The sequence below is a fragment of the Pristis pectinata genome, chromosome 3 (assembly GCF_009764475.1).
Source record: "Pristis pectinata isolate sPriPec2 chromosome 3, sPriPec2.1.pri, whole genome shotgun sequence".
In the NCBI taxonomy this organism is placed as follows: Eukaryota; Metazoa; Chordata; class Chondrichthyes; order Rhinopristiformes; family Pristidae; genus Pristis; species Pristis pectinata.
In genome coordinates this window covers 118,833,415-118,848,752 of record NC_067407.1, presented here as the reverse complement: position 1 = coordinate 118,848,752, position 15,338 = coordinate 118,833,415, and the positions used below count along the sequence as shown (strand labels likewise).

At 39.2% G+C, this 15,338-nt stretch overlaps 1 protein-coding gene across 1 annotated transcript; it reads left to right on the top strand.

Annotated features, from left to right (window-relative positions):
* The first annotated feature begins 12,278 nt into the window (after nt 1–12,278).
* Nucleotides 12,279–14,881, top strand: six3a (SIX homeobox 3a). Its single transcript, XM_052013222.1, has 2 exons — nt 12,279–12,961; nt 14,689–14,881. The coding sequence occupies exons 1-2, from the start codon at nt 12,279–12,281 to the stop codon at nt 14,879–14,881; spliced, it is 876 nt and encodes a 291-aa protein (XP_051869182.1).
* The last annotated feature ends 457 nt before the right edge of the window (nt 14,882–15,338 follow it).

The window sequence follows — 15,338 nt, the reverse complement described above, 5'->3', positions numbered from 1 at the left end:
GCCAAAGTAACTTCAAACAGCCTGTGAAAAACAGGCCAATATTTCCACAAACATCAATCTCTCGACGCTGTAGCTGAAGTAGAAGATTGTTTCGATATGAATAAATTATTCACATAATTGTTTATCTATCTATCTATCTATCTATCTATCTATCTATCTATCTATCTATCTATCTATCTATCTATCTATCTATCTATCTATCTATCTATCTATCTATCTATCTATCTATCTATGTTTTGTCCATCTGCCTGCGGATCTGTCCATCCAACCGTTGTAGGCATCAATGACACAATCACAGCTGTAACTGTCCAGACAAATTTGTGGATCTTTCCCATTTTCCCGCAATTGACTTTTCACACTTGAAAGAGATTGACTGTATATTTGCCTACATACTGTATGTTGAAGTTCTTACCATTTGTTATTAAAAGATTGTGCAATTGTGAATTATTATGATTAAATAAATTGACCGTGCTTTAAGAAGCACACATATAAATCAGTAATTGGTAAATTGGTTTATTATTGTCACATGTACCGAGGTACAGTGAAAAACTTGTCTTGCATACCGATCATACAGATCAATTCATTACAACAATGCATTGAGGTAGTACAAGGTAAAACAATATCAGAGTGCAGAAGTATTGCAGTACAGAGAAAGTGCAGTGTATAAAATTGGAGGGGATGAGGTTGGTGTGGGGAGTGGATCGGTGTTGAAGTGCAATATACAGTGAATTATACTTTGAAAAATCATAAACATTGCAACACGTGGATAGGGTGGTAGATACATAATGCATACTTGCCTTCATCAGTGGGGGCTTTGAGTATAAAGGCTGGTAAGTCATGCTGCAGCTGTATAAAACTTTGCTTAGGCTACATTTGGTGTATTATAGTCTCCACATTACAGGGAGGATGTGGAGGCATTGGAGACGGTGCAAAAGAGATTCACCAGGATGCTGCCTGGATTAGAGAGTATTAACTATAAGGAGAAGTTTTTTTTTCAAATCTGGATTGTTTTCTCTGGAGCGTCAGAGGCTGAGGGGCGGACTGATAGAAGTACATAAATTTATGAAAGTCGTAGATAGGGTAGATAGTGGGAATGTTTTTTCCAGCATAGAAATGTCAAATACTAGAGGGCAAAGCTTTAAGGTAAGAGGGGGAAAGTTTAAAGGGGATTTACAAGCAATTTGTTTACACGGAGACCGTCGGTGCCTGGAACACGCTGCCAGGGGAAGTGTTGGATTCAGATAAAGTAATAACAGTTTAGAAGCATTTAGACAGACACAGGAACAGGCAGGGAATAGAGAGCAATGGATCTTGTGCAGGCAGATGGGATTAGTTTAGATTGGCGTCATGGTCAACGCAGGCATCGTGGGCCAAAGGGAATGTTCCTGTGCTGTAATGTTCTCTTGTTCTGTTGCTCTATCGTTACAATTGGAGCACTCTTTTCTAAATTAATTTCGCATAAATTTGGCACCAGGTTCAAAGCTGGTAAAGATATTTAATAGACTATCGGTGCTTTACTCTGGTATCACTAATGGAGATAAATCGGTAAAAAAAACTCAACATTTGAAACTGCAGGGTTGACGACAGAAAGTTTAATTTAGCAGTGCATATCTTCTTTATTTTTTCATAATAAAGACAAATACTTTTAAAAATTAGCCAAGTTGCTTGTTGTTGAATAAACCGCATATCTTAAAAAAAATGTTTTGCGATGAAGAATGATATGTAGTTTGCAGGACAGTAGGAAACATTTGGGAAATTCTACCGCGAGGCCAAGACTTGGCGTGTTACTACTTTGTTACAAAATATGTGAGCGTTTTGTTTTGCAAACTAAAGAATGGGGAATGCACAATTTGGACATTGGGAATAACGCATGGAACAGAAATCAGGCTACCCAGGAAGCGTATATAAAACCAAAACGGTACATTCGAATGGCAGCGGAGGCAGTCATGCGTAGAGAATCACACTTAATGCACACATCCACCAATCACAAAAACCCACAGAACTCTAAGGGAATGCTTTGCATAGCTGAGCAATGACGACAATGATGCAAGAAATGGACAATTATTATCGTGCACGTTCTGACGCCAAAACATAACGAATACGCTCAGTAGAGCGATTGGCTCTGGTTATTCTCTTCTAAAGTTTATGTTTGTGCAAATTGTGTTGGTAAGTCTTTGATTTTCATATCATGCGACCCAAATGGCATTTGCACTCACTGTGCCCTAGCATCTGTCGATTGTATCAGTGGGGTATAGATAATACGAAGAAAGAATGCAGGATAAAACAAGAGGATTTTAGGAAACTTACAATCTAGGCACTTAAGTTGGCAATGAACTTTAACAGATAAAATGAAGTTAAGGGCGTTGGTGATTATAAAAAGTAGAAACATAACCTAAACTTTGAAAAATAAGAAACAAAATGGAGAACAAGAGCAAAGGGATACCTGTGAATAAAAATAATTAACAGCAAGGCAGATTAGCAAAGCAATGTAAAATGCGAATACGATGTGGAATTTCTTTCCCATAAGGAGAATACAAAATTAGTGAAATTACTTATGCAGGAACCTAACCAGATTTGCACCCACCTTTGGTCACCATAAAGAAAAGGACTTAAAGGCACTCGAGGACATACTAGGGAAGCAGCAGATGAGTGATCAGAACTTCAGAAAAGGGAAGAATTAGAAATAACCTGATGAAAAAAAAAACTCGTTGGCGTTATAAAAGGAGAGAACATTCCCACAGTAGGAGAAACCAAAGCATCGGCCGTCGATAGAGGATAGTTACATCTAATCCGAAATGGATTTTTGATCAGAGACCTCACTGTCACAGCAATTGGTTGGTAGAAGTACTTTGCATGTTTTAAATGAAAACCAGGGAAGTCTATGAGAGAAAGGGGAACAGTTGGACACTGCCATGAATTATACCAAACAGGGAAAGGGTCTCGTGAAGTGTAAATACCCTGCAGTCGAGTAGGTCTGTGCTTCTATTTCAGTGTTGTATACTGCATATAAATCTATGAAAGGTGGGGTAATAAATGTTCATAGTGGTTATTAATGGGGATTTTGTCGTGTTTATAAAGAACTTTAGCTGATGGTAGAAAATGGCAAGTAGAATTTAATCAAGAGAAGTGAGGTAGTGAATGGTGAGATGCAATATAGCAAGGGAAAACACAATTAACGACAGAATATTGAGTAAAGAATATTGACCACACGTGTCGAGGTCGCTTTCTTCCTACGCTTTGCTCGATGTTAACAGGACAGGTCCATGAGATGGTTAAAGGGGCATGCAGGATGTTTTTCTTTATTAGCCGACCCATAGGATAGAGGAGGGGATGTAATGCTAGAATTATCTACAACTGACTACATTCTGAGTTCTGGTTACCACATTCCAGTAAGGAAGTACGGAGAATATTCACAGGGATCTTGAGAGGACTGAAAATATGCAATTATCAGAAACGCTTGGATTGATTGCCTTGGAACAGAGAAGGCTGAGGCGAAACTTAATTGAGCTGTAAAAATCCATGAGACGCCCAGATAGAGTAAATAGGAAGGACCTATTTCCCAAAGTAGAGGCTTCAAAATTATGGATTTGAAGTAATTAATAGAAGATTTATCAGGGAGACGAATAACCTTTTATTTTCCTAGAAGGTGGTTGGGTCTGGAACTCGCTGCCTGAAGCGATGGTAAAGGCAAAAATACTCATTGCATTTGAAGGGAACTTGAAAGTTTACTCGGAGCCGTGACCTGCAGTCCCAAAGCCCTAGCACTGGAAGTTGCAATCAGACTGGGTAACTCTTTTCCGACCAACATGAAGATGATGGACCGAATGGTCCCCCTTCAGTGTCGTGATTTTTTCAATGTTTCAATGCTTCCATAACTGGTGTTATAATTGAAAGAGTGATGGTTAAGATAGACAAATAGATGCACAAGTCAGTGAGCACAATAGCAAACGTACTTTATCCAATTGAGAACAAATTAAAGTGCACGGAGTGGTTCACATAAACACACAACCTTTTAACAAACCCGTCTGTAAACGATTTTCACCATTTGACTTCAGCTGACAATTATGTAAAAGGAAGGCGCGCTCAGTGAAATTATTACCGAACCTATATCACGTTGTTCTGTTCGCATTGCAGTGTGGAATATATGTCCCAATGTGGTTGTATATCTACTGCCAATGCACGGGCACACTGGAGACCCGGTGATTTAAGGTACAGTCCACTCTTTTTACAGGTGCAAAATTATTTTTAAATCGTTTCAATTTCGAGTCCTAAATGGCGAAGACTTTGAAGAAATTAGCAAAAAGGATTATTGATACTCAGAATCCTTTTGTGTAAAGAGTGAGGATGAGTGATAGGGCAGAAAAAAAATCTGATTCTTTCATCCACTAATTAGAACAAGCACATTTTCGCACTTCATATAACAGTCTGAAAGTTCAAACCTGAAGCAACTCGCTACACTTAATGTGCCCGACAGAGACTCGGCACCAGGTTTGTATTTAATACTGATCATATGCTGTTAAATAATCGAGGCATTTGTATTTCAAACAAAAAAATCAGTATAAAGCAAAATCTGTGCAACTTGTTGATCATGCGCCAATTTACTTTCAAGTACATTGTGTAAAATTTGTGATGAAAAATGGGAAATGAAGGAAGAGGAAAATATATTGCCCGCATTATCATCTCCTTGCGATATTACTGATGGATGCTAAACATGGCTTCCCTGTGACCCTCAGCTTTTTTAAAATCTAATTTGGAAAGCGTTGGATGCTGACATATCGTGTACATTGAATAAAACACAATGAACTTAAATCACGCAGAATCCTGGATGAATGACAGCTCACACACTAGAATATGAGTTCACAAAGTGAAGTCGGTCCCATCCCAAAAGTTGTCCGATAAAGATAATCTTTATCTTTTCCCCCCTCTGGAAATTACCCACCACTGCTGAATTTAATCAAATCTTTAATCTAACTATAGTGCAAATAATCAAAAGTAACGGCTAATTCAACTGATTATCAGATCCATCGTTTATTATTGTCGGCTATTACAACAAAGGCTATATGGCATTAATAGTCAAATCAGTCAGCAGCGAGAAAAAGAATAGTCTGCCTCATCGTGTAACTGATTAAGTGATCGTTGGACAAATCAACAGTCCATTCAAATCTTTTAACACGTCGCGATATAGAGCACTAATTTACACAAGAATGCAATGGCATGCTACAAACGATTGTTATCAGAATACTGTTGTTGTATAAAGTGGAATATAATTAGCTCGATACTTGTCATAATTCATCACACAAATACTTGGCAACTATTGTAAACAAAACATGCAGTTTCAATGATCTATTGTTTAGTTTTAAAAACAGTTAAATAGATAGAAAAAACAGTGAGAGGATAGGTTATCATTTCTCAATTTCTGTCACTACTTTTACAGGACGTTTCTATTTTCTAATTTCATACAGCACGGTGAATTTTGCTTAATACTGGTGTTCAGGCGAACACTAATCATGGGGATAGATTCCCGAAGCTGACTAAGCTCACATATGTTTTATTTGGATTTTAGATGAAATTAGGTATTCATTCCACACGTTTTTCTGCCACAAAAATCGTCCTCTCTATCTGTTGAATGAAATCCAGCCCATGCATCGGAAAACAAATTGAAAAGACTGTTGTTATGATTTTAATTCTATGCTGTCACCCAGACTTTTGATTCCTAACTGGCATATGTAACTAAACAATAGTTGTAACCATAACAATAACGCATTATGCATCGATCTGCTCATATTCAAATAATAACAGTTAACCACTTCAGTTGTATTCAGAGGCCCTTCCTTTCCCCCAGAGTAACTGAGACCGCTGCCGCACTACAGTTCGAAGTTTGCGAGAAAACTTTGTCAAAAGGAATAAGCTGTGCAATAACTACAGTAAAGTGCACTTTTTCCTTTATAGTCGGAAATATACAGGTTCGGTAATAATTTTGAAGATGTTCATAAGTAAAGGAAAATTATGGTAAGACTGATTATTATCTGTAGTCGGAAATTGTCATATACATGGCCGTATATTTAGACACTCATTTCTTACATGGTAAAAGCCCTGTAAGGTAGTCACCCCTAGATGTGGGGTGAATATACCACTTATTGGTTAAACAAAATATATTATGCTATTGCAGCGGAACCATGCGCTTTGACTTTGAACATATTACTACATTAGCACATAGATCTTTTAGAGAAGAATAGTATATTGCCAAAAGCCTACGAAAAATGAAGATCCTGTTTTCTCATTCATTTATTAGTATTAATATTATTATTTAGTGAAGTGGCACGATAATCCTCTAACGTTAAAACCTTGCGCTTGACTGACTCATCTGTTGAGTGCAATGCAGGCGATGGAAATCAATGTATCTGCTGCAGGCTAGGCTAATGGATTAGAATTAGTCTATAGTGTAGAGTGTTCGATAGCATGGGGGATGGTGATTCTTGAGCCGGGATTGTGTAGCTCCCGTTTATCTATAACAAGCTGTCCGTAATCCAAATAAAGTAATCATCACCAGCGTGAAAAGTTCCGGCAGCATTATTTTCTTACTGTAAGGAGGTAGTTCTCACACGCACAAATTAATGAAGGCGCTCAGCTAGTGAAACGGGAACTGATTTGGCAAATTGTTCTTTCATCATCTGTCAGAGGCTTTTTGGAATAAAACAACATTAAAAGAAACCTTTTATCCTCGCTCCGCTCTCCCTCGGGGAGCACTATACATTTGTTTCGAATAATTTACTTTAAGATTTCAAAAGACTAATTGATTTTTAAGTGCTAACTCAGTGGGGGGAAAAGCACAATGCCATACGCCAAAAGCAAGCAATTGGCAATCGAAAGGTTACCTGAATTTCATAGCAATCGAGCGGTTTTATTCGGGAGAACTCAAGATGGGCATCTGCTTTGGGCCGCTCGAGGGACCGATTATGTAGAGGCAGTTAAGTCAACTTTTTTTGACTAAAGCAGATTGAAATGTCAAGCCGACTGACCAATGAGCCATGATAGCACCATATGATATTATATTGTGTTGAACTGGATTCAGTGCTTTTATTCATGTAACTAATTCGTTTTGACACATACACACATAACCCGGTAGCAGGAAGCCCGGCATTCACCCTTCACCCTCTCCTCCTCCCAGCAACTTCACCACCATCCCTATCCCCGCCCCCACCATCCATCACCACAAAAAAACGCTGCTAAATTTCCTGGGCTTGGACTCACATCTTTGTTCAATTCATTAGAAGTAACGAGTTGACATAAGGTAAATCTACGGTAAGGCGCCTTTATTTCTTGTCTATAGGGTGACCTCATTAAATATCGCTAACAAGGCGTGCAAATCTCCTGATTGGACAGACGTCGTGTAACGCTCTGCCCCTTGCAGGATATACACTTAATGAAGGCCACAAGAAAAGTGACGGGCAAGAATTTGCAAATGCCCCAAGTAAAAGAGTGTAAGTTTTTCAACCGTATCATTTGATACCTGTTTCCACTATCACCACAAACTGCGCATTCATTTCTGCTGAACAGAGAGGTTGATGGCAAACACGATTGGAAAAGCAAAACGGTTCCTTCTAATCTATGAGAATCTTATTGTCTACATTCTTAAATGATTTCAACATATTAAAATCTTCAGCTTGGCAATCGGTGCTTTTTTAAAATAAAAGTTTACAGAGAAAGCTATTCCTTCCCAGGCCGCCTGATTATTGAAGCGGCCCGATAATTGTTTCAATTATTGTAATCCTAATGACAAACTTTAAAAGGTCGGTGATTTTTAAAAAAAAATTAAACATCGGTCATCGGCTACTGCTCCAGATTACGCTTCGATATTAAACGTCTCATCCTTATTTTGAAATCACTCCGTGAGCTCACCCCTCCCCATCTCTGTTATCTTGACTCGGACTCTCGACATATCTGCGTTCCTGCATTTCTGGTTTATTGAGTATTCCCGATGTTAATCGCTGCATCTCTGGAAGTTGTGCCTCTTCCACTTCCAGGACTTAAGCTCCGGAATCGCCCTACCTCCCCCCAAAAAACTTCTCCGTCCCTTTCCTCCCCGGAGGAGCTGCTTGATCAGCCTTTGGGCCATTTGTCCGAATATCCCTTTATGTGTCTCGAGGTTAAGTTTTGTTGGTTGCATTGTGTTACGTTTAAGGAGCTGTATAAAAGCAGGTTGGTTTGATGATTGTTCTTGATGAGAGAAGATTGGTTAGTCGGCTTTGGATCGTGCTGCAGCTATAGGGTTAAAACTTAAATGCTCTCTCGTCAGTCCAGATCCGTGAGCGCCACTTCAAATTGAAACTTATTACGCTCAGGTCCTAACGTAAGCTGTTTATCTGTTGAATCTTACTGTAATCACAATGTTACCGGCGTACAGGTTGAGAAGGGAGAATGGTCTATATTTGATAATAAATTGCTGAATTAGAGCTCGTTTTTTTATGAAGGTGTTCATTGTCATCCTATGAGTCACCCTGCCCTATTTAACTTTTTTACATTTACCGCCTTAAATTAAAATCACTGGAAAAGCAACTTTATGGACTATATTTCATTGGATGGTGCACCTGAGGGTTATGCAAATCTAAAACGAAATATTGTATCTTTAAACATTCCACTAATGTAATTTGTAAGAGAATAAATTAATCAATATAACCTATGTTGTTGGCTTTAGTGTGTCTGCAAATTGTCTTATTGTTTTCAGCATTATATTTCAGGCGTACTGAAATTCATTTTTGGAGGGAGTTAGATTTTCCATTATTATTTAGATGTTTATTTCCACATTTGTCCTTCATTGAGTTGTAGCCGCTTGCATTTAAATGATTTAAAGTGCAAACGTTACCCTGCTTTATCTGCGATAAAACCAGATGAAAGGCAGTCGCTGTAGCTTTACATGTACATGCATACCAAAAAAAAATAGCGAATAGAAATCATATTTAAGTAGTTTATCCACGATCCAATGCGAACATATCAGGGAAAATGCAATTAATAATGCATTCAAAACTGAAAATGAATCATACAAGTAAAATGTTTCAGCACCGAGGATTAAAGGCGCACTGTGCAGGCAATACATGGATCTGAGCTGTTTGCACCCCGTCTTGGTATTGAAAATAGCGTCAGGAGACACAGGCCCAGTGGAGCTCATATTTAACCAGCCACCTTAAGGAGACAAGGTCAATGCAAGAGGAAAGAATAAAGGAAACATTTGTAGAGGATAGAAAACAATTTGGAAATTGAACAAGCAACACAAAACAAAACAGAACAAAAGCCAAATTAATGGGTCTAATTGTAGTTGCGACATTAGTACCGACAAGGTGGCATGACAATACCAAAAATATTAAATAATCAATGCGCCCATCCCACTCCATGAAATAGGTAACAAATCTCAAGGCAGTGCATTGTACATTGGGTTAATAAAAGAAACACAATAGAAAGTTCAATCTTTATCATTCTGTTATTATTATTCGACACATTCTAGGTTATGCCAACAGACTGAACTAATTCTGTTCATAATATTGTTCTTAAATACACATGGATTCAACGTTATTTAGAAGTACCCACACTTCCGCTCCTTCAGCTGTGTAAACTTTTATGGTTGATCAAGCTCCGCTGGACTTTTAATGTCCGTGTTAACCAGGCTTTAATAGTTTGTGAACACTGTCAATTCAACTTTAATCATGTGCTTTACTGTTCTATGTTCCATGTTGTGAAAGTGCAAAACGGTAGGACCTAGTCGCGGTTAGGAGAACTTGAAACAATTCTAATGAAACAGAAACTTACAGGGAATTAATGAAAGGTTTCTCCGGGGAAAGAGTCCTGGATATATTCACCGCTTTCGGATGCTGGTCTGTCACTTTGTCTAATTGCTGAATTTCTTAATATCTGTGAAACTTTAATGTTTCTTTCTATTTGAGGGGTTACAGTTACTTGAGCCGGACAGGACTCGGAGCTTTGAATGAAGCCGTTTCATTGACGGTCGCTGCTACAAACAGAAGCGGCCAGCTGCCGTCATTAAAAAGCCATTTACACCCAGTACTCTTCACACAAAGATTGGGCGAATAATTATGTGCTTGTAGCTTTATGAATGTGTCTCGAATAGGCTCTGACAACCTAGTCGTTCTCTGCTTTTATTCTTAACACCTGCAAACGTATACATTATAAATATATATATGCAGAGAGGAAAAAATATACATTTTTACTTTTCCACATCGTTGCATAGAGCAGAAAATAAATATTGATGCCACCTACCATTTGAACTGATTTATGTTGAGATGCGTTCCCGGTTGTTCATAAGACTGCGCGACACATTGTACAACGAAACCTTTGCCTTTTTAAGGCGCTCTCCTTTAGCGAGCGGGAAAACGGAGGCTTCCCATGTGCCTGAAATAAATAAATAAATAAGTAAATGCGGATTACCGCGCGCCTCATAGGGTTAATCTACAGGGATAATAATTCAACATTTTAGAAACATTTCGCCAAACATTCTTTCCCCACCCTTTGTTTTGTGAAGCAATGAACGAAAATTAAAATGATTATACAAATAGAGATTATGCTGCTAGGAGCTTCCTATCCTCTTGTGTTGTTCCTGAATGAAACAATTTAGAGTATTTAAATGGGCGTTGATGATACTTTTTAATAGAAATCCACAGCGAATGTGTAATACAGCATCGCTGTTTCCAGTTGAACAACCTTCCCAACTGGATCTATTCATGTGCCACTTGGAATTACTTCATGCGGAGTGCGCTATGACAGGAGCGCAAACAGTTTGCAGTCCACTACAGAACCCATACCACCCATTAGCGTTATTATCTTTGTGCAAGGCAAATTCGCTCTCTGTTCCCTTTTTAAAATTGCAATATCTTTTTTCATCTGAGTTTGGAAAGCAGATTGGGCCGTTACCGTACACCTCTCGTTTCCTCCGATCTGCATTGGAATGTGGAAGAAAACTAAAAAAAAATTTTGAATTCCTCAATGATTTTTCCCCCGTAGAAAGGCGGCTTAGGATAATTATTTCAGCTTTATTGAAAGCAGATTAGTTGAAGTCTGGATGCTGCGTTTCAATACGCGTTGTACAATCCGGTACAATGTCCGTATTGTTCGCTACTGTGTGTGAACCCATTCAAAATATACACTTTTTAACACCAAGTAAAGTCCTGTCTAAATATACACAGTAAGGCTGGAAAGACATCCATGACCCGTACAAATCTTTGTAAATCACACTTCCATAGTTACAGAAGCCAAACAAAAGAGCCAACAGCTCAAGATGCTGATTAAACCCTTCTTAAAGGCAAACATACCTAATCATAAAATATAGTTGCACGGCACCGATGACCAATAGAACGCCTGGCGTTGGTACCGATCGAATAATAGCATCAAAACATAAACCATGATTTCAGCAACTTCAAGCCAATGATTTAAAATTAAAGACTTTTTTTCTCTAATACAGCGTGTAACATCTACCTGCGGACTATCCACATCCGTTCCATGGACTCCCACATAGCCCTATCTGCGCGAAGTCCTTAACACAAGCTTCAATGATCCATACTCAATGCCATAACAATGTACAGTATCATTATTGCAGAATCCAAGAAAACCGGCTTCGGGTTGGCAGTTACGCTATTAATTAAGAGGAGTTACGAGCACGAAGAAAGCGCAGTGCTAAAGGCAGATTAAAACATTCCCCTTCTAGATATATAGTCATGACATAAAGATGTGTCTAATGATCTCATTTTTCTTTTATTCCCCAGTACTATTAATGCTCATACCAGCAGAATGAAACTACGTGCAAATCATGTGTAAACTGTCTCAGTTAGGAACCCTCTATTCCAACGAGTATTACAGGCTCTCCCATTTACTTTCCCCCTATCTTCCAGACTTAACGAGAATCGTTAAGATCGCAGTAATATTTTCGCCCTCTAATTACTCATCCCATTCAGCAAATATGTGCGCCGAGGCTTTCACATCTGAACTTTTCGAGAGGTAGGTGGGCGATGTTGAGATTTATTTCAGATAACCCCCACGCAGCCCCAGAGTGGTGAATGCCTCTACGTTCTGCTGGTTGATTGGCACGCTTGACAGTGATTGACAGCGGCTCCATGGCAACGGTACAACGACACCGCCAAGACCAATAGAAAAAGCGAAAAAAAAATCGGCGCTCCACACAGTATTTTGGGGATATAATATGAGGGAGTGTGACATTAGTCGATTTCGTTGCATCTGACACGTTTTTGTGTTTTTTCAAATCATCAGGTCAGTCCATGGTGTTCAGGTCCCAGCTAGAGCTTTGCAGTTCTCTTCCTCTCCTGCCAAACTCAACCGAGCGCGCTTTCCTCTTCCTAGCCAGCTCCCAGCCCCGAGAAGAGTTGTCAATGTTCCAGCTACCGACCATCAATTTCACTCCGGAGCAAGTGGCCAGCGTTTGCGAGACGCTGGAGGAGACGGGCGATATCGAAAGATTGGGACGTTTTCTCTGGTCTTTACCTGTAGCACCGGGGGCATGCGAGGCGATCAACAAACACGAATCGATCCTCAGAGCCCGGGCGGTAGTCGCCTTCCACACGGGCAACTTCCGAGACTTATACCACATCCTGGAGAACCACAAGTTCACCAAGGAATCCCACGGCAAACTGCAGGCGATGTGGCTCGAAGCGCACTACCAGGAGGCCGAGAAGTTGAGGGGTCGCCCTCTGGGGCCGGTCGATAAGTACCGCGTCCGCAAGAAGTTCCCCCTTCCCCGGACCATCTGGGACGGCGAGCAAAAAACGCACTGTTTCAAAGAGAGGACACGCAGCTTGTTACGAGAGTGGTACTTGCAGGACCCGTACCCAAACCCTTCCAAAAAAAGGGAACTGGCCCAGGCAACCGGCCTCACCCCGACGCAAGTGGGGAACTGGTTTAAAAACCGTAGGCAGAGAGACAGGGCAGCAGCCGCCAAAAACAGGTTCGTTGTTTCATTCTGGGTTACTCCTCTCCAGCGCGTCAAATTAACATTTAAATAATGTTTCGGGGACCCAGCAAGTCGTCAGTAAATCACGGTAAATAACGTCATAAGACACACCGTATTTTTAAAGTACCAGCCAGTTTGCTACCTCATTAACAAAATAACATATGTTCACCTCGGGTAATAGCCGAAGCAAAATGGGATCACAGCTAAACTTTTGAAACAGTTCAGTCAATAAAGAAACTTCCAAATTGATTTAGGAAGAAGTTACTGGATGTTTTTGGAGCAATAATAAATTAGCATTTATACAACAGGCACACAACACTGATACCTCGGTGTTGGCAACATAAATAAATCAACAAAAGCCAAATGTGTATTTTTTAATGAAAATAAAAGTATTTGAGGTTTTAGTTAAAAAATATGTTTATTTGAGTAAGGGCTGTAGGGTAGGACAGTCGCAATTTGTTATGAAATTCAGAGTTAACATTTTTTTAAAAAAAACATACTAATGTCGCTGTTGTAAAATATAATACAGGCATTTGGACTAAACCCGATTAAAAAATAAATTAGATTCTTTTGATTCAGAAACACAACAGAAGTCGCGACTGATAGCAGTGGGCAGGCAATAACCCCTCATCCATTCGGTTTTGTGCAGAAATTGAATTTAGAGTAAGGAGAGATGGAACTATAAGAGAATGTGGAATTGTAGCTTCCGGGAGAATACGGTACTTTCTAATTTAAATGAGCGGATACACAAACCAACCGATTGCTGATTTCGGACCTAAGATAAACATAACTGAAGTGAGATAAAATAAAGGGCAAACAGATACAGAAAGATAAAAACACAATGCGTTTTATAACGTGAAATGCGAAATCCCACCAATATGTTGTCATCCCAAAGCTGCACAACCGACTCCCTTGTTTTGGATAATTTCACGGAAATATAGGCCAATGACTGGGTAATACTACTTTCTGCTTCTGAGCAATTATTGGGAACTCATCTCAATATTATAAACATATATTAACTTTTTCGGCACAATAAAGAATGCGTACTTGGCGGGCATTCAAATCAACATAGGACATTATTTGCTTTGATAACTATAGCAATATTTTTATCCAAAATAAACTCAATTATAGTTGCCTTGCTAACCTTCAATGTCCTTCTAAGCACTTCCAGTTGACATTATAAATATTAATTACTGAAAGGGTGCATCTTAAACACAGGATTTAGGTATATCTTGAAACATAATTTAAGCATGTGCTTTTCCATAATGAAAACAAACAAAACAACTTTAAAATTTAGATTTCGAGAAACACTTTCACAGGCAGCATGGCAATGAGATTAAGGATAACTTTTAAAGCACAATGGAGTGCAATTCTTTACAACTAAGTGTATTTCGTTTGTGAGCATTATGTTAGCTGAAACTGGCAAGCAAATTGTAATATAATAATTTAATGATCACAAATGTAAGTTTTTAACAACTTCAAAATAAGATTTCAGTCCAATGTATTTTTGTAAAGAAAAACATATTGCTTAGAACGTCCAGTGAATGTAATTTTAAAACGCTAGACTGTTTAGTTTTACAGCAACACCATATTCAAAGTGATTTTGTAAATAATTAAATCCCTTGGATTTCTTGTCCTGTGGAAGTATGTGTTATTGCCTAATTATGTTCCTATTTGCCTTTCTCCCACTCTCCTACTTTTTTTTTGTTTGTCCCGGACAGGCTGCAGCATCAGGCAGTAGGACAGAGTGGGGTTTGTACGCTATCGGAGCCGGGCTGCACTGCTCACAGCGCGGCGGAATCTCCGTCCACAGCCGCCAGCCCGACTACCAGTGTGTCGAGCATGACAGAGCGAGCCGAGACGGCCACATCCATCCTCTCGGTAACCTCCAGCGACAGTGAATGTGATGTATGATACAAAAAAGACAAATTCGTAATACATTCACAAAGGAATATGGACCTGAGATGTAAGACAAAAATTTAAAAAAAGACATATAATGACAATTTTTAAAAGACAGAAAAAAAACATTCGAGAAGAAAAAAAGTGACAAAACAGTTCTAGGACGAGTACGTCTGATCCAGCGCTTTCCATGGAGGCACCCGTCTTGCATGATGTATTTTATATCTGAGGAAATAATAATCTACATTAATATTTTTTACAAGGAACTGCAATGAAGAGGGAATGAGAGAATTTTCGTTGCCTTTGTTGCTCTCTATAGTCCGAGTGCTGGTCAGACCCCCGAAGCCAAGCTGCAATCGTTTTTCTGTTCCGCAGACAATCATTTTTCGTAAGCACCTTTTTCTACACTTCTGTTACTGCCTATGTGGGTACTGGTTATGTGAAAGAATAGTTATGACTGTAACAGATTTTT

Bases quoted from the DNA above. Each gene is read 5' to 3' on its own strand.
- six3a (XM_052013222.1), top strand. From the start codon at position 12,279: ATGGTGTTCAGGTCCCAGCTAGAGCTTTGCAGTTCTCTTCCTCTCCTG. The intron at 12,962-14,688 runs GTTCGTTGTTTC...TGTCCCGGACAG, and splicing joins GCAGCAGCCGCCAAAAACAG to GCTGCAGCATCAGGCAGTAG.